Source organism: Macaca thibetana, chromosome 8 (assembly GCF_024542745.1).
Source record: "Macaca thibetana thibetana isolate TM-01 chromosome 8, ASM2454274v1, whole genome shotgun sequence".
In the NCBI taxonomy this organism is placed as follows: Eukaryota; Metazoa; Chordata; class Mammalia; order Primates; family Cercopithecidae; genus Macaca; species Macaca thibetana.
In genome coordinates this window covers 55,048,371-55,071,867 of record NC_065585.1, presented here as the reverse complement: position 1 = coordinate 55,071,867, position 23,497 = coordinate 55,048,371, and the positions used below count along the sequence as shown (strand labels likewise).

The window sequence follows — 23,497 nt, the reverse complement described above, 5'->3', positions numbered from 1 at the left end:
GCCAGGTTCTGAATATCAAGGGCTGCTTTCTTTATCAGCATTTGGAAAATTCCAGCACATAGTAAACACTCAGTATCATCTATCACCAGCCTGAGCCTGGGGCCTCACACCCGTCCTCTTTTATCTAAAATCCTGAATTAGCCATGAATATTCACATTTTACGAATAAGGAAAGAAATGTGATCTGAGCTAATGCCTTGTGTCAACAGGTATATTACACTAAGATGGAGAATGATATACTGAATCTGCGTTTGCCTTTAACGTGTGTATAACTTCGAGAAAAAAGCCAAGGTTGGGCGGCGGAGCCACGCTGCATCTCGGCGACAGGGGGCGGTGTGTCCTGCGAAAAGTCAAAACGCCGGCAGCTGGCCTTGGTGTTTTTCAGGCTCTTAGCCTTACGGAAATTACATCCAACATATTATTCTGATAATATGTGACTTGGCGCCACGCGGACTCCGCACTTAAACACGCACTTAAGGGATAAACATATACTACTGAAAAAGGTTTTCGCCCTTGGTGGGCAGTGTAGGGGACGCGCAGCTGCAATCTGCAAACCTTTGCAGGGCGCAGGGGTTCGTCCACCCGCTCAAGGACACAGAGACCTCCGTGCTCTGCTATACAAAGCACTCCGGGCCGGACCAGAGAGCAGGAGAGAGCATCGGCCAAGCAGAGCTAGGCGGCGCCCTCGGCCCGAACCTGAAGGTCAGGGCCGCGGGGCGTCCTCGCCGCCTGGGTCACAGTCCCGGTCCCAGCTCCCGGCAGCCCAGGCAGCGATCCCAGCCGCAAGAACTTTGTTCTTTTTGTCCCGCCCCCTGCGCTGTACCGCCTTCGCCGACTTCCGGCCCGAGTTCCGGAGAATCAACATGACGCTGCAGGCCAGGGTTTTCTTTGCTCTGGGGTCGCGGCTGCCCTGTGGCCTCGCTCCTCGGCGGGTAAGGCGGCCGGGGTCGCGGGACAGGGCGTCCCGACGCGCAAAAAGAGAGGACAGGGCGTCCCGGGGCCTCGGAGAGCGAGGACAAGGCGTCCCGGGCCTCGGGGAGCGAGGACAAGGCGTCCCGGGACGCAAAAAGAGAGGACAGAGCAACCCGGAGCGCGGAAGAGAGGACAGGACTTCTCGGGGCGCAAGAGAAAGGGCAGGAGGTCTTGGGGCACAAAGAGAGGACCCGGCGTCCCAGGGGCTCAGGGAGCTAGGACAGGGCGTTTTGGGGCGCAGAGAGAGGGCCACCAGGTCCCGGGGCGAAGGGCAATGCCAGGAGTGAGCACCGGGGCCCAGGTCGTATTCCACTCTCAGATGAAGCCCTGATGTGTGTAGGGGAATAGGGAAGACACGTGATTTTCGAAGTTTTCACAGTTCTGCAAGTTTCCAACTTGTGTGTAAATAGGTAGGAAGAGGTAGGGAAGAATATGGCCCTCGCCCGTCCATTAAGGGGTGAGAGGGACCAGGCCGAGCGAGCACTGGTCTTTGACGTAGTTTGTTATGAGGAAAGCCCATCTATGTGTTATGGAATTAAACACTAATACAAACAAATTCTCATAAAAATGAAACAAAAACAAAACCCCAGCTGTTTATAGACTCACCTTCCCAGATGTATAGCTGGGAGAGGTCCCTCTCACCCTGGCTTCCCCCTCTCTCTCGCCTACACTCCTGTCAGCATGTCTCCATTGCACCCATAATGGAAATAAAATACTGCGAGTGAAAACAGGAAGAGGAAAGAGAAACAAAAACAAACAAAAAAAAACCAATATCCAAGACAAGCCCTCCGCACATCTAAATTACAAAATTGTAATAAGTAAACTGAAAAGCACGTTTTCTTTAGCCAGGCAGAAAAATTAATACCTCAACTGTGAAAAAACTTCTTTTGATTTGATAGAATAGACAGCCATGGTGTTCTTTTTCAAAAAATATGGGCAGCAGTAGTTCCAAATAGGAATACAAAGAATTAGTATGGTGGTTCCCTCAAGTAAGAGATCTTTCTTTTAAAAAGTGAGATTTGTTCAGGGTTAGGTGTTTGCTGAGTTTTGTTTTTTTTTTCCTCCCTGTGAAAACTGGGTTATAGATCATTTTAAAGGAAGCCTATATTTTCTGATTCTTTCTCAGAGACATTTCTCATTTGAAACCTGCAACAACTCTGTGATGTCTTCAGAGATTTTATTTTTTAACACACATCATTAGGATTGTAGTAATAAGGTCACACAGACCTTATCCGAGCTCTTCTGACACCATTAGACAATACAGTTTGAGAGGGAGAAAATGAACTCATTTAAAACTTAATTGTAATCTGACAATTTTGAAATTTCTTTGCGGAAAAAAAAAGTGGCAGTTTTGAGGATCGAGGTTGGGAGACAAGAGAGGCACCTGTTAGTGTGGTTTGTCCCCTTCCTAGCACATGTAGCCTCAAGTTTGAATTCCTGGGAGAAGAGAAGTGTTTACATCTGTGAAGTGGGAGGTTGTTCCAGGGAACATCATGTTTTCGTGGGCAAATACAAGTTGTTATAATTAAAACCCCTAATTTGAATATTTTTGTTACCAAGAACCAAGGCAAATGTTTCATTTGTTTTAAAACCTATTTGTGAATTGCTCTATTAAATTGTGCTGCTGACGAGTAGACCTCATTTCAATTTAATAAGTATTTATTGAGGACTGGCTTTGTGTCTGGCCCTGTGCTATGCCCTGGGACTCAAGATATAAAAAATATGAGCCCTGCTCTCAACTGCTGTCAAGTTGCTCTCAGTTCTATTGAGGAAAACATTCAGTCATTCAGTTGTTTATGAGGAAACACTAATTAATTAAGTACCTACTAAGTGTTGGGCATTCTTCGGCAATTTGTGGTTGAAAGACATTCCTACCTTCAATGCAGTATAGTCTCATATATGTTTTTTAAGCCACAAGTAATAACGAATGAGTAGGCCTTAAAATCAATTTAATGGAGCAAAACAGCCCTTTGGGAGGCTGAGGCGGGCAGATCATGAGATCAAGAGATCAAGACCATCCTGGCCAACATGGTGAAACCCTGTCTCTACTAAAAATACAAAAGTTAGCTGGGCGTGGTGGTGTATGACTGTAGTCCCAGCTACTTGGGAGGCTGAGGCGGGAGAATCGCTTGAACCCAGGAGGCGGAGGTTGCAGTGAGCTGAGATTGCGCTACTGCACTCCAACCTGGCGATAGAGTGAGACTCCATCTCAAAAAAAAAAAAAAATTGGAATAGAATAGGGTATATCTAAATTCATCTCATGTAGTAAGGTTGTTTATTTTGTTTTATATTTTTATATATTATTTTTTATTTTTACATATAATTTATATATATTTATGTAATAAAATATATATTTTATTTTATATATTATTACTTATATATCTCAAAGAGTGAGACTCCATCTCAAAAAAAAAAAAAGTAGTAACTATCAAGAATAAAATCACTATTTTTAGAAAAATGGTTCCTGGCCTCTATTATTCAGCAATACAGTTAAAAAAACAAAGTAACATATGACCTCAAACTGGCCACCCAGAATTAACTAGGTTTAACATTTGGTGAACATCATTCCAGGCATCTGTTCTGGTAAAAGGATGGATAGGCATAATTTTACTTGGATGTCACATTTTCCCTTAGAGTGTAGTCAACTTTGTTTCATTGCTTTCTCATGATGAATATTGTCTTGGAGCAGTATAAAACCAGCTAGATGTGTTTTCTATATATATTTTTTAAAATCTGGAAGCGTAAGTATTTCTTTATTCAGTGTAAAATTCTGGAATATAAGCTGTATGCAGGCAAATATTTTCTTCTGTTTTGTTCACTGTTTATACCTAGAACAGTGCTTGGCATAGAGTAAACATGTAACAAGTATCTGTTACATGAATGATTATGTGTACTGTGTTGCTATGAACATGCGTATGTTGCTATATAAAACAGATTTCTTGCTATGTTTCACAGTCAAAGAAATCTGAAAAATGGTACTCTAGTGAGTCACCAGCAGACATCAATAGACTGTGAAGATGCAGATGCGTATTATAATGCGTATATGACCCAAACTGCATACCTAGAGGAGGCAAGGTAGGCTTCATGGAGGAGGTGGCCCCAGTAGCCTACTGTTAAACCAGGAGATGGAATTTGTGTGGTCCCAATGGCAATACAGACCTAAAGAATAGCATGTATCAAGAAGTGAAGGAGTGGCTTATTTATAAAAATTCAAGTGGTTTGGTATTGTGGAGTTGGTGAAGTATGGGAACAGAGAAGCGTGTGGAGATGAGATCAGTCAGGTTGCTGGGGGACAGGGCATGGTGGGCTTTTCTTATTTATGTAGAAAATTGAGCATTTACTTTTTGCTAGGCACCTTACTAGGGATATGAGGGTGAGAAGAAGAGCTGATCCCTGCTGTCAGGAAGCTTAGAGTCCAATGGTGTTATGGTGTGATGTGCTGCATGTTAGGTTGGGTGTTCTTGCTTTTGGGGGGGATCCCAAATAAATAGCATCTGTTTTTTTCCAGTCTGAAAAATGAGTAAAGGTGGAAGCCAAAGTATCACTTTTATTGTGGTTTGTGAGAGGCAGCTGGGCCCATCAGCTGCATCTCCCGAAGTAGGCAGACTTACATAACTCTGGAGGAAGGCCGAATATTGCCCTCTGAAGGCAGCTGGCTCCCAAGAGGGAGACCAAGGAGGACTGTTCATACCCAACGATCCTGTCAAAATTTACCGGTCATATCAACTGTCTCTGCAGGGACAGATTGTACCTCAGTTTGTGTTGTTATAAAGGAACACCTGAGGCTGGGTAATTTATAAAGAAAAAGGTTTGTTTGGCTCATGATTCTGATGCCTGGACAAGTTCAAGACTGAGCATCTGCATCTGGTGATGGCCTAAGGCTGCTTGCACTTGTGGCAGAAGGTGAAGGGGAACTGGAGTTTGCAGAGATGGAAGTAAGAGGGTCTTGGGAGGTGCCAGGTTCTTTCCCAGCCTGCTTTAGTGGGAACTAAGAGTGCAGACTCACTTGCCACTCCCAGGATGAGGATGGTACTATGACGTTCGTGATGGATCTGCCCCCATAACCGAGGCACCTCCTATTAGTCCCCACCTCCAACATTGGGGATCACATTTCAACATGAGGTTTCAAGGGACAAGCATCCAAACGTCCCTAGCAGGTTGACTGGAGTTGTACTACCTGAGCTTCTCTCAGTAGGGAGATGTCAGGACTGGGGAAGAAGCATCTCCTGCTCGTGGGGGAAGTATGTCCAGTTTTATGAGAGTGTTGTTGTTTGGTATATATCAAAGCTGAGACCTGAAGGATGAGTAGGAGTTAGCCAAAGGGAGAGATGTAAGAATGTTTTAGACAGGAGAGTAGTCTATGTGAAGGCCCAGCATGGAGGTTATCAGTAGAGAGCAGGGAGGCAGGAGGTGAGAGACAGCTTAGTGAGCAGCCTGTCAGCTGTGTTAAGGAGTTAACACTTTGTCCTGAGGGATGGGAGTGGAGACAAACAGCCAAACCCTGAGTAATCCTCTCATCTGATGAGAGGTGATCATGACCTCAACAAGGGCATGCATTGGGTTTGGAGACACTCAAAGTTGAGTGATATTTGGGAGGTAAAATCAGAGGCCTTGGTGATTGGTTGGTGGTGAGGATGCGAGATAGGGCTGAGCTCAGAGTTGACATGTTGCCATCAAAATTGTGAGCAGAAATACAATATCCTCAGGTAAGACTGGAAGTAGGGAGACCAAACATCAAAACACCAGTGATGAGGGTCTGAACTGAGTGTAGCATTAGAGCTACTGGGGACTAAAATGAACTGGGCTTGGTTTGAATGTATGGGGCAAGACGAAGCCCAGATTTCCGTCTTTGGCCCCTGAACTAAGGACAATGCCACTCTCTTGAGTGAGGACATTAAGTGGGGACTGGAAGGAGAAGAGGAGTAAGTGACATCATTCTTGAAATGTCAGTAGGATCTGGGACTCCTCAAGTGGTATATAGATAATTAAGCTACAGAGGTGGAGGAGAGAATGTTAATTCTCCCTGGGAGTGTTAGGGAAGGCACCAGAGCTCTCACAGCTGGGTTTCAATGATGAATGTTGGGTGACGATAGGGAGCAATTTGTGTAAAGACAGGGAGGTAGGAAAGAGTTTGTGTTTGGGGAACCCTGAGTACTTTGTTTTCCTTAGTGTAAATTTCAGGGGAGATGAGGCAGGAGAGAGGGGCAGGAGCTAGGTCGTGAAGACATAGCTGTGGGGAGCAAAGGAATCTGGATGTTCTGCAGCTACCAGGAGCCGTTAGAAGATCTTAGGAGAGAAGTAACATGAGCCCGTTGATAGTCATCTGGAGATCAGTTAAAAGATGACATAGAGTAGGCCCTCAATGTTTGTGAATATTGTGAGTTTGGGGTTTGAAATCAGGTGGTGGATAGAGGGGGACACTGGGGAGGTAAAAGGCATGGGGCTTAGAGATGGATGGGATGTATCAGGTGAAGAGGAGGAGAGGGAGTCACCGAGGTGGGGCGGGGCAGGGCAGGTGGTGGGGGTGGGGTTAGTGGATGAATCTTGGCCTTGTAGCTTAAGTATGCATCTGAAGAAATTTCAAACAAACTTCCTGCCCAAACTAAAAAGCTAACTTTATAGTATTACCAAAAAAAATCTAGATCTCAGATATGTCCCAAAGGTCATGATAATGACATCAAAAGAGGAGGGAATTTAAAGTTATCCAGAGTTTCTTATAGCCCATGGTAGAAAGCATGCCATTGATGTTTAGCAACTTTTAGTTTTTGCAGAAAATTCTAGGTAGAAAATGATCAGCATTCTCAGCTGTCCACAGCTCTAAGTTGATGAATCATTCTGAGATCGAAGTGCCAGGGTAATGATAAATAAGTCTAGAATAAAAAGTCAACTGCACTTTGATCCCTTGCAGTCTGGGAAACTCTCACACTGCATTGTAACATGAAAGCAGTGATAGAACTGTAGGCTTTCATAATTGCTGGAATGATGAAATGATGTTGCCATTTACCTTTAGCCCTGATTTATTCTCTGTGCTTCAAAACAATATTTCCTACTGCAGCTTAGATATCTCTACCTGACTATTCCAGAAGCATCCCAGGTGCAGCATTTCTAATGCAGAACTCATTATCCTCAGTGCTGCAACTTGGTCTTCTCATGCTAACCCAGTCATTTCAGTTACAGCATTACTCTGCATGCAGTCACTTAAAACTGGAACTAAGTTACCTTCCGCAGCTCTCACCTTACCAGGTCTGGCTGGTTGGCTTCTGGGTTCAGGCTAATTTACATTTTAAATGTGTGTGGAATGTGTTGTCTTCTCTTAATTTCTGCTGCCCTTAGTGTCTCTCACCTAGACTAATGACTTCTGTCTGATGGGGTCTCCATTTCCTTTTTTCTGGCTCACAGTTAAATCTTAATTTTTCTAGAACACAAAGGCAGTGCAGATGTAACAGGGATATTGAGGTAAAGGTGAGAGGTAGAAAAATCTCTCTCAGTTCTTTTCAGTAAACAGGAGACCTGTTTATATGCTTTTAATGAAATAGGCAAAAATGGGATAAAATAGATCAAGAACAAAAGCCCAAGCTCATGTTGTTGGGCATGAGGCAAGAAGAAATCATGGATCTAGTGGATATCCTGAATACCCTGACTTGATCATTGCACATTCTATGCATGGAATAAAATATCACGTGTACCCCACGAATAGGTAAAAATGTTATGTATTAATAAAACCTTAAAAAAAGAAGAAATAATTGGACCAGGCAGTATTAGGTACAGTGGTAACTCATAACGTCCTCATTTATGGGGACCTTTGTTCTTGCAAGCAGTTTTATTTGCTAACTTCCCACCAGTTCACATGATAGCATCCTGGGCTAAGCATCACCATCTCTTGCCTGGCCTGTTATACAAGTGTCCTAATAGTTTCCCTGCTTCCAACCTTGCCCTCTACACTCCATGGCAGCCAGAACAATCCCTTAAAACTTCAGGCAGATCATGTCCCTTCTCTCCTCAAAACTTAGAAGATGTTTCCCACTTGACTCAGAGTAAAAGCCTGAGTCTCCACAGTGGCTGACTCAGCCTGAATGGTCCAGTCCCCTTTACCTCACTGACCTCTTCTCCTGCCCCTGTCTCCCTCCTTCCTTCTTCTGCAGCCACACTGGCTTCCTGACTATTACCCCATCCATAAGCATGCCCCCTGCTTAGGGCCTTTGCTCCCAATCCCTTTTGCCTAAAACCCTATGATTCATTCTTCTCCTTCACGTCTTTGCTCCAATGTCACCTTCTCAATGAGGCCTTTGCTGATGACTCTATTTAAAGTAGCAATGCTCTATCCCTAATGGCTGCCTTATTTTTTCCCCACACCACATACCAACTTTTAATATACTACATATTTAACTTAATTTCTGTATCCCTCATTCCCTCAAGGATAATCTTGCTGAGAATAGAATATTGTGTCTTTTTTTTTTTTTTTGCTGCTGTACTGCCATGCCTAGAACAGTGCCTGGGGTGTAATATATGCTCAATAAACACTTGCTTAAAATGAATAAATGAATAAACTCTATATCCATCATAATGTCATGTTTATCCCTAATACTTTTTCATGTAAGCAAATTCTCAAAACAAACTCTTTGCAAGAGCAGAGATTCTAATTTTTGGTTTAAGAAAGATTGTCATTATAGTTTTGGTTAACATGCTAGGGGATCAATAAGAGATGACTCAAATCAGAGGCAGGCAGGAGTGAAGACCCTAGCTGAAAATTTCAAATTGCCTCTTAGCTCTGTGATTTCATCTGTTTTTATTTTGTAGTATCGGGGAAGCATCTGTTCAGTCTGCATCTAACTGCAGACAGATAGGCACTGTAATAAAATGAGATGTACACCCTAGAGCATAGAGCACCGACATTTTCAAGGACTCATGTTCACTGATATAAAATGTATCATTACTCAAAAATGTAATTTCTGTCTTGCTCCTGGCAACTGCATAATTCAGCTTAGCCATTGGAGCTTGGAGTCCAGCTAGGCAGTTTCTTTTTTATTTGTTCAGCCTTACCTTCATGTTGCTGTGGCAACAAGATCTGTGCTCTGCAGAAGCTGAGAATATCAGTGGCCTCTGTTCAGTGCCCTGCTATAAGTTAAGGAGCAGGCAGATGTGCTTAAGCAATCTACACAGTCATAGAGCATGAGTTAACAAGGCCTTTGGCAAACCTTCAGTGTGGTAGTCAGTTATTTTAATGTCTGCAGGGCAACTATTGGCATTTGGGGTGAGACAGTTCTTCATTCTGCAAGACTGTCCTTTTCTACACTGGAACATCCAGTAGAACATTCCACCTAACTATCCCTTGTATTTGCAGATGACTCCATCTAAGGACCACATACACTCTGCTGAAGTGGCAGTGGTCTGGCCGTTGGAAAGAATGCATGCATGGCACAGAAAAGTGCCTTCTAGCAATCGGACAAAATAAATTGGGAAGTAGTTATGGAAGGCTTCCTGTGTTGAGGGAGTACATAAGGTGTTTTGGGAATGCAGATGTACATTTGTCAAACTCATGCTTTGAAAAATACGGTTGTCCAGTGTTTACCATGCTGACATTTTAATATGACAGTTAAGTCCCAGTCTGCAAAACTCTTATGTGAATTTGAGTTGGAGTAAATTTGATCTCAAAAATATTCATTCAGCCTGAACCAACAGATACTTAGAAGCTCTAAGAAAATAGATATGGAAATATTTCATTATTTTTATAAATATAGTTCACACTTTAGTGTTTAATATAGAGTAGTTATGCTTCAAGTAAGGTATATGTCCTTATCATGAAATTGATTCTATGCCATTTTTTTTCTTGCTCTGTTTTCTTCTACGCACTTCTCATATTGTGTGCTTGCCTATATGATTCAATTTTGTGTTAGCTATTGTTAATGAAAAAAAAAATTTATGAACATGTTGAACATTCAAGCAATATAAAAGGATATGCAGTGACAGTGTCATAAGGTTATTATTACTATGGTTATTACTATGAATAGTTTCTTGTGGATACTTCTGACGGTTTTTGTGCATATGTCAACATATGTATGAATATATCCTCATTTTAAAAAACCATACGAATGGGAGCATGTTACATGCATTTCTCTACCTTGAGTTTTACACTTAACACATAATGTCTCACATTGTTGGTATCCAACAAATACTTATTGAATAATTAAAAAATGATACATCTATAGCAATGTTTACAGTCAGCATATACATTCTAGCTCCTTCTTTTGGTAGATAATAGATCCATATAACAGTATTTTGTAGTATAGATGTGCTCTAATTCATTGGCTATGTCCCCTAAGGAAACACACATAGATTGTTTTGTAGTCTTTCTATTACAAACAATGTTTTATTGAATCTCTTTGGCTATTTTGAGTCTCTTGCATTTTCATACCAATTTTAGGATAAGCTTGTCGACATTCACAAAAAGCTGATTAGGATTTCGATAGGGATTTTGTTGAATCTGTGTATCAATTTAGGAAGTACTGTCCTCTTAACAAAATTAAGCTTTCCAATCCATTAACATAGAATGTCTTTTTATTTACTTAGGTCTTTAATTTCTTAATGATGTTTTGTAGTTTTCAATTTATAAGTCTTGTACTTCTTTTATTAAATGTATTAGTATTCTTTTCAATATGATTATAAACAGAATTGTTAATTTCATTTTCATCTTAATGTATATCTTTGATCATAGCTACTTTTCCCCCTGCTTCTTTCCCAGATGAATGAGTATATATATATTTTAGATAAATTCCTGCATGTGGATTTGCTGAGTCAAAGAGTATTTGTATCTAACATTTAAAAAAGTGTTGCCAGATTGGCCTCCTAAGAAGTTGCCAGAATTCTTATCAACAGGTTGTAAGGGTGGCTTTAATCAGCTGTTTCTTGTATTATATATGATAAAATTTGAACCTTACTGGTCTAGTAAGAGAAAAATTGTGTCTCCTTTTGTTTAAATATGCTTATTTAGTTATAAATATGGTTGTATATTTGTTTTTTGTTTGTGTGGAGTACCTTTCTAAGCCCTTTGTCCAGTTTTTCTATTTGCAGGTAACTCAATACTTAACATAGATTGATTTAGATTTTCTTTTCTTTTCTTTTTTTTTTTTTTTTTTAAGAGGGAGTCTTGCTGTGTTGCCCAGGCTGGAGTGCAGTGGCACGATCTTGGCTCACTGCAACCTCCGCCATCTGGGTTTAAGAAATTCTCCTGCCTCAGCCTCTGGAATAGCTGGGACTACAGGCGCATGCCACCACGCCCGGCTAATTTTTGTACTTTTAGTAGAGATGGGGTTTTACCATGTTGGCCAGGTTGGTCTCAAACTCCTGACCTCAGGTGGTCCACCTGCCTCAGCCTCCCAAAGTGCTGGGATTACAGGCGTTAGCTACCGCGCCCAGCCTGATGATTTAGATTTTCTATTCTTGGGATGGCCAACCAAATGTTACATTCAGTAAGACAAGCATTTACCGAATGCCTAATTGGTGCCAGAAATTGTACTGTAGTGATGAATATAAGGTAGTGTCCCTGGCTTCCTGAGCATCCTGATACGTTGATATGAATTGCGGCAACTCCTTAGCAGGCCAATTTGGAAGCCTTCCATTTGCCTGTTTTTAATAGGGTGCCATTTAAAAAGTGTTGACAGAGATATTGACAATGTTGTCTGGTTTTGAAGGCCAATTCTGCTGGGTTGAGAAAGACAGTGGTTGGTTCAGGTCAATGAGAAAGCAGGAGCAAAGGCCAGATGGTGAAAGTAGTTGACAAGTTTTTGGAATGCTGAGGGCTTGGTAAGTGTAGAGTTTACTTCTACATGGCAGACCAATCATGAGGTGGGGCTAGGAAAGTATTAATACATTGGCATCATATTGTCCGGTGGCTTGAATGCCATGCTCAAGAGTTTGATTTTTGTCTTTTTGACTTTGGAAGGCATCCATGTTTTTGAGGAATGGAATTTTAATGTGGAGGACCCATCCATAATGATGATGACGATGATGATGGCGATGATAAATAGCTAAACTAAGTGCTCAAAAGATAATTCATTTAGCCTCACAACTCCCATATGAGAGTCTGTTATTTTATGAATTTTATATATTTGAAACTGGATCTTCTTAATAATGTACCTAACACATTAAACAATTATTTTTGTAGAAATTTCTTTTACATGAAATTTAGTTATGGTGCCAAAAAAAAAAAAAAAAAAAAAAAAAAAAATTGCCTCTTCTTTCGTTTTTTTTGTTTGTTTGTTTTAGTTTCTTGTGTGTTACTTAGACTAGGCATCTAGGAGTCACATACTCAGATGCCTGAAGTCCTTGAAGGCCCTGTTTATGAAAGGCCACCCAGTGAAAAGGGCTCACTTTTCCTGTGTGAGTCAGGGCTGGGCAGAGCTCAGGCCTTGTCTCAGCAGGGCTGTCATAGTCATACTTAATCATGTGGGAAGGTGTGCCCAAGTGTTGGTAGAGCTTCTGACTTTTATGTGAATTCTTCCATTATCTAAATGTTGGCTCAAGTTTTAAAAAATTTGGGCAGGATAACAAAACATATTTGGCCTAGAATCACTAATCTACTTCTGTTTGTGATACCCTAGACATTTTAGATTAGCCAAATTATACCTAAGTAATTTATGTATATATCTCATGGATATACAGTCCTTATCCTTGAGGGGAAGGTGCAGTGTCAGGACTCTCGGAATTGCCATTTTGAAGATTAAAAGTGTGATAATGTCTTATTAGTTTAGATGCTGTAATTTTGGAATACATGAAGGAGGAAGCTATTGTTTATATGATGTGAGAGAGGGATGAGTATGGTGAGGAAGGTGGGTGATAGCTAATTTTTTGTGGGAGAGATTTAGAGCTTGTAACAAAAATAATTCTGTATTGCCAAAGTTGGAAGACTCTAGAAAGTTTTAAGAATTTTAGGTCACTAAAGATCTCCAGAGAATCAATCTTGATATGAAAGGTATTATTTACATTTTTGAAAAAAACTTATTTCTCTAAAAACCATAAAGCAGGACTTGAAAATCTTTAAAACCCTGTTTGGTATCCACTTTTTATAATTCAAAAAAGTCCAATCAAAATACTGTTTCAGGTTATTAAGGATGCTTCTTTGTAGAAACAGGGGATTGAGTATGATGTGACCCTGTGACATCTGATCATCTCAGTGGGTCTTAATGTTGAAATGAGCATCTTCCTTTTAGGCAGAGAAGATGGCTTGAATTTATATTAACACATATGCTGTGTATTGTTAGGGGGTAATGAGAATTAAAATAGCTTATCAATTTCTTCACTTTGGTGGGGAAGTGGAATCATAAGGTTAGTATTGATCAGATCATATAAGAAAAAAAGTGCTACGTAATAACCTGTTACATTGTAGACACTAGGAATTATTTTTATCACATGTGACATTTTTACCTTTATATCCTTTTCTCTACTGGTGAGGAGGTTGAGGAAATGTTTTAAAATAAATTTAAAAATAAAGTTTGTATGCAAATATCTTGTTTAATTATTTTCATAAAGTCCCACATCAAATCCCCTATACACATTAACATTAAAAAGTTAAAAATTATGGTAAAGCCTTCAGAAAATTAGAATACTTTTTTCATTATTATTAATGACAAATTTACCATTCTATTTGAGTAAACTTGTTGATTCATCATCTTAATGTAATAGTTCTGAAGGCAGGTGGCAGCCTTAAGGAAAACTGCCACTTATGTAGAAAAAGATTATTGTGGAGTTGCTTGGATTACTGTGCTTTGGCAAAAGGATATGAAAAGAAAATGCTTTGTCAATATGAAGCTAAAATAAATATGATGACTATGGAGCATAACAAGATTTACAAATGTATCTTCAATTATTTTATACATGATCTCAAATTTTGTCTTTCAGTAACTTTTTTTCTGCTTATAAAGATCTAATCATACTTACTGGATAGATTTGGAAAGTACTAAAAGCCAGTCAAACAAACAAACAAAGCAAATAATTATCTATAATCTCATCACTTAGCCATAACTGTAAACTAATGGGTGGACTGTGAAGTCAGATACTGGATTTAAGTCTTTATTCCCTATTATTATTTATTTTTAAAAGTTAGCTACTTGACCTTTCTGTGCTTCAATTTTTTTCATCTATAAAATAGGAGTAACAATAGAATTTACCTTATAGAGCTGTTTTGAGGACTGTATGGTAAATATTGAATCTACTACTTACTGTTGTTATTTCCTTCTAGTCTTTTTTTCTAAGCATATATTTTTATTTGTAGTTAAAAAATACCGTATATTTGTTTCTTTTTTTTTTTCATTTAACATCACATTATAAACATTTTCTTGTGCAGTTTCCAGTTGATGAACAGCCTCGTTCTAAATCATTTACCACATTTTCTTATTCTTTCCTTAGGATAAATTTCAAGATATCCTGAATCAACTGATGACAGTCTATTTAGCTTACAGGAATACTCTGGAAGGAAATGGCAGCTTCTGGAGTTTTAACTGGAGTTTTAATCTTGCCACCATAACCTAATGGAATATCACATAACCTCCCTGGTGTGATCATTAAGCTTAGCAGGATCTCAGAGAATAGACAGAGGAATATGCAAGCTGGTTATCAGAGAAGGCTCTGGAGCCTGTCAGTCTGTGTTTGAACCGTGGTTCTGCAACTTTGGCAATATATATATTTTTTATCACTCTGAGCCCTTTCTATACAACAGGATAAAACTAATACCTATTTCCTGTGGTTGTTGATATGTAATCCTGGCAGGTGGTAACCACTTAATGAATGTTAGCTCCTATTGTTCATTATATTAAATACCTAAAGTTTGTTTTATGATTAAATGTGAGAGAATGGCAGTGATGTTTGCATGTAATGTAAGTACAAGCTGTTACATATAAAATAGGGCAATACAAATATTTTTGACTCTGAAATGTATTGATTTTTCCCTCCATTTAAAATAAATAACAGAAATATTCTGTTTCATGTTTTGTGGCCAGAAGCTAGCATGTGAAGAGGCATTTGATTTAATAAACCTTATAGAGAATTTTTAACAATTTTCTTCAGTGATTCAAAGGTGGATTTTTATCCATATTATTTTCGTTGAAAGACAAAAATGCTTTATGTTAGTTTTTAAAAAATTAAATTTGGTCGGGTGCAGTGGCTCATGCCTGTAATCCCAGCACTTTGGGAGGCCGAGGCAGGCGGATCATGGGGTCAGGAGACCGAGACCATACTGGCCAACATGGTGAAACCCCGTCTCTACTAAAAATACAGAAATTTAACTGGGCATGGTGGCGCGTGCCTGTAATCCCAGCTACTCTGAGGCAGGAGAATCGCTTGAACCCGGGAGGTGGAGGTTGCAGTGAGCCAAGATCATGCCACTGCACTCCAGCCTGGTGACAGAGCGAGACTCTGTCTCAAAAAAAACAAAAAACCAAAAACCAAACCAAAACACAACAAAATTAAATTTAAGTAAAACACCTGCAGATAATAATGTAAGCATTTGTAGTGTTTACTATATGCTACACGCTGCTCTAGGTGCTTTACCTATAATAACTCATATAATCCTCACAATGCCATATGAAGAAATTTATTTTATTGTCCTCATTTTGTAGATGAAGGAACTGAGGCACAGAGAAGTCAAATAACCTGCTGAAGGTTATACAGCTTGGGAGAAATTTCTGTGCTATGTAATCCAGCTCCAGAGCCTGTTCTTTTTAAATCAGAAAGCAAAGAATAATAATTAAGTACAATACCAATATGTTTGCAAAGAGTTTGTGTTAATACAAGAATTTGATTACTATTAAATTCAAGAGCATGTTTTTAAAAATGCATCTGTTTTTTGGAAATATATGTATGCAAATTTCAATTCATTTTTCCCCTTTTAGTTTTTCAGTTATGGGACAAAAATATTATATCAAAACACTGAAGCTTTGCAGTCTAAATTCTTTCCACCCCTTCAAAAAGCGATGCTACCACCTAATAGTTTTCAAGGAAAAGTGGCATTCATTACTGGGGGAGGTACTGGCCTTGGTAAAGGAATGACGGCTCTTCTGTCCAGCCTAGGTGCTCAGTGTGTGATAGCCAGCCGGTAAGTCCCTTACCTCAAGCCTATTGGTGATGCTTTTGAAGAAACTATTCTGTGCCATAGTATTGAAAGCACTGTTTGCCCGAGTTGTTTGATTAGCATCTTAATCTTATATGAAATGCTAGAAATATTCTTTAGATTATTTAAATAAGTCGTTTTGAAAAAGTCAGGTACTATTTGAGATGAAAGAAACAATGAAAACCGTGGAACTGATGTTTGGGTAAACATCCACAATTTTCATTATTTTAATTTCCCCAATTCAGTGGTAGAATATTTCTTTTTCTGTACACGAAGATGAAGTTAAAAAGCTTGACATGCAGCCAGGTGGGGTGGTGTGTGCCTGTAATCCCAGCTACTGGGAAGCTGAGGCAGGAAGATCGCTTGAGGCCCAGAATTTGAGACCAGCTGGGCAACATAGTGAGACCTTGTCTCAAAAGAAACTTTTTTTTTTTTTTTAAGCACTACATGGAGGTTGCTTTGTCTTCAGTGGGAATGATTATGGTTACTGCTTTAATTAAACATTAAACTATGAATATATTTTCTTTGTAAAGCTGGCTTATTAAGGAATAATTTAAATCTGTGAGTAGAATGTTAAAGTAACTGGTTTAAAAGTGACTAATTCAATAAATTAGTATCAATATATAAAAATGATCTAAATTTGACTTTTAGAAAATAATTCACGTTGATTTTTGTATATAAATAACATCTATACTTTCTCAGAAATGCTTTTCTTTAAGCTATGGATTCTCTGTATTCTTCAATTAATGAAATTGAAAAACATAATATGAAGTCATACAAGGTGTTTATTTCTAGGAAGATGGATGTTTTGAAAGCTACCGCAGAACAAATTTCTTCTCAAACTGGAAATAAGGTACATTAAAAATCAGTTATTTAATTAGATTTAGGAATTATAACATGTTCAAATAATTTGTTCATGTGTTTGGTTTAAGAAACCTGGAAAATGTCATTTTCTTTTTGTTATTTTGCAGGTTCATGCAATTCAGTGTGATGTGAGGGATCCTGATATGGTTCAAAACACTGTGTCAGAACTGATCAAAGTTGCAGGACATCCTAATGTAAGTGTAGTGATGACGAAGCCGAACTGCCAGACACTTGATGTTGATAACACCCAACAACTTGTACAAAGGAAATAAAATGTTGATATTGATGTAGGACAGGCAAGTCCCAGTCTGGGGCTTAGCCTTGGAAGGTTCTTGGGTTTACCCAGGAAAGAATTCAAGGATGAGCTGGTGGTAGAAGAGAACAGCTTTTCTGAAGCAGCAGCAGCAGTGGAATGGATTTGTGACTGTTCCTTCAGAGCAGGGCAACCCCATAGTCAATGTGCTGGGCATAGCAGTTGAGAGGCAGTTTTATAGTCATATTTGTACCCACTTTTAATTACATGCAAATTAACTAGGTTTATGCAGAAATTTCTAGAAAAGGGTTGGTAACTTCTGAGTCATCAGTTCGTTGCCATGGAAAGGGCAGTAACTTGCTGGCATTGCCATGGCAATGGTAAACAAACATAGTGCATTGGTGGATATGTCTAAAGAGGGGGTGCTTTCATCTAGGACTTGGTTTAACTAGTCCTCAATCTGGTCCTGTGTTGGAGCTCTGCCTCCAGAATTAGGCCCGCCTCCTACCTCAATATGAGCAAGTGCTGTGTTGAGAAGCACCTATTTTCTGTCCCTCGGAAAATGCCAGTTCTGCTAAAGCAAAGAACGAAGTAGAAAGACCGCTACACGACTTCCTTTCAGGAATACTTAAAGAATCCATTTATGATTGATCGGAAAACAAACTTGATTTCACTTTATTTAATAAGATTATGAAATAACAAGAGCAGTTATCCAAGAGCACAGCATTGAGTTTAAATGATTGATGCTTTTTGCTTCTGCTAATAACTTTTGATTGTCTTCCTCAGTGGAGAACAATATAAACATGAAAAACTGTAAGAAATACAAAATTTCTCCTTTTAATACCTGAAATATGCATGAATATTTTGCTGTTGCTTGGTATATTTACTGGAGAGAAGCCATTTCTTCCAGTAGTCTCAAAGATAGCACTTTCTATGATATTTTCAGAACCAATAACATTGAATCTCCTGTAGAACTAGCCAGAATCTTTATTGATGGTAAATAGATAATCAACCACAAGCTGCTTTGGTTAAGTTAAACTAAAATAACACCAGAAACAAAAAGGCATTTCTTGAGATCTTTGAAATAAAATAGAGTCACATGGTATATATGTTTATCTGTATTAATTTTCTTTTTCTTTTTACCTTTTAAAATTTTATTCATTTATTTTGAGACAGGGTCTTGCTCTGTCACTCAGGTTGGTATGCAAGTGGCACAGTCATGGCTCAGCAGAGCCTTGACCTCCTGGGCTCAGGCAGTACTCCCACCTCAGCCTCCCAAGTAGCTGGGAATACAGGCACATGCCTCCACACTCAGCTAATTTTTAAAATAAAATTTTTGTAGAAATGAGGTCTTGCTTTGTTGCCCAGGCTGGTCTTGAACTCATCCCAAAGTGCTGGGATTACGGGCATGAGCCTCTGCACCCTTTTAGTTTTCTTAATAACAGAATCTACCCTAATTTAAAGACGGCTTAGGATTCTGAAATTTGGTAACTAACATAGGAGGTTTTCACAGACTCAGACTACTAAATCTCATGGTATTGTTTCGTAGGTAACTGTGAACTTCAACTTTATTGTATTATTTCTATTAATATATTTCAGAAACAAAAACCCTGCAGAGAAAATGTTTTTCCTCATCTAAAGTTTCTGTAACTTGCCTTGTCCATTTATTAGATTGTGATAAACAATGCAGCAGGGAATTTTATTTCTCCTACTGAAAGACTTTCTCCTAATGCTTGGAAAACCATAACTGACATAGTTCTAAATGGCACAGCCTTTGTGACACTAGAAATTGGAAAACAACTAATTAAAGCACAGAAAGGTATGTTTATTTGCTTTTCTCATATTTATTTGACTCTTATGTGTGCAAGGTTCTGTGCTAAGCTTTGTGATACTTTAAAAGTCAATGAGACAGTCTACACTTGTACAACTCCCAATGTAATGGAGAAAAATGATATTTAAATAATAACTATGTATTACAATTTGAGCAGTAATAAATGTATGTTTCAAGTGCATTGGCAATCCAGGGACAGGAATGACTAACTCTCTTTAGGGTCAGTGATCAGGTTGAGGAACAAGATGCAACTTAAGCTGGAAGTTCAAAGATCTAGATGTAGAGAAAGAGGAGGGAAAGGACATGTGAATGTCCATGGATAGAGGCCTGGTGGAGAGGAGGAGCATAAGTACATAGGGAATGATGAAAAACTTGATGTTATTAGAGATGGGGAGAGGAGTAGGAAATGACTTTGGGAAGGTGAGTTGGAGTGTAATTGGGAAAGTTCTCAATACCAAAATAAGGAGTTTAATGTTAATTCTGAAAGAAATAGTAAGTATTTTTGTGTAGATTTCCATTGAAGGTGGAACAAAGAATGTGACTTGATTGGAAAGGTTAGTGACAACAAGATGGATGATGGAAGGAGTGCTATTCAGGAGGATTTGATTTTTCTTTTAGCATGTGGCTAGGTTGCATGGGAGATAAAGTAGAAGATATTTAGAAGATGAGATCAACAGGCCTTATTGATTTGATGAGAGTGTTTTCAGATGGGTTGAAGAGTCTGAATGACATTAATACCACTGAGATTAAGAACACTGGAGGGAAGATAGATTTAGAAGTAACTTACTAGGAGAACATTTTTGTTAGTATTACGAATGAATTACTTTACAAAAGTTCATAGGTACATGAATAGCAAACATGTCTAATGTATACATCTAGAACCAGCGTACATTTATTCACCTGACAGACACTTACTAATGACTTTTGGGTAGCAGGCCCTATACTCATGCTCAAAGCAGAGGTGGACAAGATTCTGTCCCTGAATAATTTGGGGAACTTGAAGGATGGGGGTATTTTCTGAGAGAAGGTGGAGAGTGTTCTAAACAAGGAAAATAAGGAAGAGTTCTCATGCTCCTCAGAGGGTGTCCTTTGAGGGCTGAGGGGAGGAAAGAGGGCATGGAGCTGGCCAGGTTCCTCCCTCTGGTTCAGAAACCTTTGCCTTACAAGGTTCAATTTCTTCTTTTGTGCAGCACAGGTGATCCTAGCACCAGCTTGAGATAGGGTATAGGAGCAGAGAAATGCTACAGAGGCACTAGCTGTGTGTGTGTGTGTGTGTGTGTGTGTGTGTGTGTGTGTGTGTGTGTGTGTCTGCTTCACACACATACACTAATAGCTTCCATCCTTTCTATGCACTCATTGAAATTGAAATTCCTGGTTACTCATTTCCATGACGGCAGAATGGATGTGATTTATAATTGGAGTTTGGATGATAAGTGTTTGATTTAATTTTTTTTTTCCGTGGGGGGCGGGAAGATGGATAGGAGTGGGAAGGGGGACAGGGAAGAGTGTGACTCCTCTCTCTTCTCTTCTCTATCTGAGGAACCTTGATCTCTGTATCTCTCCTGTGTCTCTGCCTCTGATTCTCTCGCCCTACCCCTTGCTCATGTCTCAATCTCATTCTCTACTGCTCTGCCTCTGTCAGCTCCTCATTTTTAGTTCTCTGTTTCTCTCTTCATCTGTCTCTTTTGTTTCTTTGTCCTTCTTTGCCTCATTGTCCCTTATTTCTTCCCTTGCTCATCTCTGTGACACTCGATTTCTGTCTGACTCTCCCTTCTTTCCTCATTATTGTCTTTCATTTTAACATAGACTCTGATCTATTCTTGTTCATCACATTGGATTAAAATTCTATGGGCTTCATTAAAAATATATTAGATAAGATACCTTTTTATTTTATTTTATTTTATTTTTTTAATTTATTTATTATTATTATACTTTAAGTTGTAGGGTACATGTGCATAACGTGCAGGTTTGTTACATATGTATACTTGTGCCATGTTGCTGTGCTGCACCCATCAACTCGTCATTTACATCAGGTATAACTCCCAAAAGATGGAAGCCAGTTTTTATTCTTCCAAGATTCCTGTCAGTTATTGATGCTGTAAGCTGACAGAGCTTAGAGAACTTGGACCACTGGACTGAGGGGAGTAAACAATAAAAGATTTGTCCTGGTACTGAATCGACAGTCAAGGAACTGAAGCGTGACATTTTTAACAATATCATGTCTTCCAATCTTGCACCATTTATTTAGGTCTTCTTTAATTTCTGTCAGCAGTGTTTTGCACAGGCATTGTACAAGTTTTTTTTAACTTTCTCCCAAAGTACTTAAATTTTTGGTGCGATTGCAAATGGCACTGTTTTCTAAATGGTATTTTCTGGTTCTTTTCTTGTAGTATTTAGAAATACAATGGATTAGTTTTGTGTATTGATGTTTTCCCTAGGAGCTTGCTAAACTCAATGGTTATTACACTTGTTTGTTTGTTTGTTTGTTTAGATTCCTTTGGATTTTCTACATTGGTAATACTGATAATGAAAAAAAGACATTTTTTATATTTTCCTTCCCAATTGATAAGCCTTTTATTTTCTTTCTTGCCTTATTTTACTGGATGGGACTTTCACTAAAATATTGAATAGTAGTGGTAAAAACTTAGATTCTGCTTGTTCCTACTATTAAGAACAAATCAAATACATGAAGGAAAGCAATTAGTTTTTCACTATTAATTATGATTTACCTGTAAGTTTTCATAAATATCCTTTATCAGCTTTAGGAAGTTCTCTTCTATATCTAGTTTGCTGATAGCTTTTTTTAAAAGTTATTATTATTATTATACTTTAAGTTATAGGGTACATGTGCACAACGTGCAGGTTTGTTACATATGTATACATGTGCCATGTTGGTGTGCTGCACCTATTAACCCATCATTTACATTAGGTATATCTCCTAATGCTATCTCTCCCCCCTCCCCCTACCCCATTACAGGCCCCGGTGTGTGATGTTCCCTGCCCTGTGTCCAGGTGTTCTCACTGTTCAGTTCCCACCTGTGAGTGAGAGCATGCGGTGTTTGGTTTTCTGTCCTTGTGATAGTTTGCTGAGAATGATGGTTTCCAGCTTCATCCATGTCCCTAAAAAGGACATGAACTCATCCGTTTTTATGGCTTCATAGTATTCCATGGTGTATATGTGCGACATTTTCTTAATCCAGTCTATCATTGATGGACATTTGGATTGGTTCCAAGTCTTTGCTATTGTGAATAGGGCCACAATAAACATACGTGTGCATGTGTCTTTATAGCAGCATGATTTATAATCCTTCGGGTATATACTCAGTAATGGGATGGCTGGGTCAAATGGTATTTCTAGTTCTAGATCCTTGAGGAATTGCCACACTGTCTTCTACAATGGTTGAACTAGTTTACAGTCCCACCAACAGTGTAGAAGTGTTCCTATTTCTCCCCATCCTATCCAGCATCTGTTGTTTCCTGACTTTTTTTTTTTAATACTTTATGTTCTAGGGTACATGTGCACAGCATACAGGTTTGTTACATTTGTATACATGTGTGATGTTGGTGTGCTGCACCCATTAACTGGTCATTGACATCAGGTATATCTCCTAATGCTATCCCTCCCCCCTCCCCCCACTCCACAACAAGCCCCAGTGTGTGATGTTCCCCTTCCTGTGTCCAAGTGTTCTCATTGTTCGATTCCCACCTATGAGTGAGAACATGCGATGTTTGGTTTTCTGTTCTTGCAGTAGTTTGCCGAGAGTGATGGTTTCCAGCTTTATCCATGCCCCTACAAAGGACATGAACTCATCCTTTTTTATGGCTGCATAGTATTCCATGGTGTATATGTGCCACATTTTCTTAATCCAGTCTGTCATTGATGGACATTTCGGTTGGTTCCAAGTCTTTGCTATTGTGAATAATGCCACAGTAAACATACATGTGCATGTGTCTTTATAGCAGCATGATTTATAATTCTTTGGGTATATACCCAGTAATGGGATGGCTGGGTCAAATGGTATTTCTGGTTCTAGACCCTAGAGGAATTGCCACACTGTCTTCCACAATGGTTGAACTAGTTTACAGTCCCACCAACAGTGTAAAAGTGTTACTATTTCTCCACATCCTCTCCAGCATCTTGTTTCCTGACTTTTTAATGATCACCCTTCTAACTGATGTGAGAAGGTATCTCATTGTGGTTTTGATTTGCATTTCTCTGATGGCCAGTGATGGTGAGCATTTTTTCATGTGTCTGTTGGCTGCATAAATGTCTTCTTTTGTGAAGTGTCTGTTCATATCCTTCGCCTACTTTTTGATGGGGTTGTTTGATTTTTCTCTCGTAAATTTCTTTAAGTTCTTTGTAGATTCTGGATATTAACCCTTTGTCAGATGGGTAGATTGTAAAAATATTCTTGTAAAAATATTCTCACTCTGATGGTAGTTTCTTTTGCTGTGCAGAAACTCTTCAGTTTAATTAG

At 39.1% G+C, this 23,497-nt stretch overlaps 1 protein-coding gene across 1 annotated transcript in view; it reads left to right on the top strand.

Annotated features, from left to right (window-relative positions):
* Positions 1-750: 750 nt before the first annotated feature.
* Positions 751-23,497, top strand: part of DECR1 (2,4-dienoyl-CoA reductase 1) — a 45,181-nt gene continuing 22,434 nt past the window's right edge. Inside the window, exons 1-5 of the mRNA XM_050802625.1 lie at positions 751-931; positions 15,854-16,056; positions 16,867-16,924; positions 17,043-17,129; positions 18,860-19,007. Of these exons, the coding sequence (XP_050658582.1) occupies positions 863-931; positions 15,854-16,056; positions 16,867-16,924; positions 17,043-17,129; positions 18,860-19,007 (565 nt within the window). The 5' untranslated portion in view covers positions 751-862. The remainder of the gene's footprint in view (positions 932-15,853; positions 16,057-16,866; positions 16,925-17,042; positions 17,130-18,859; positions 19,008-23,497) is intronic.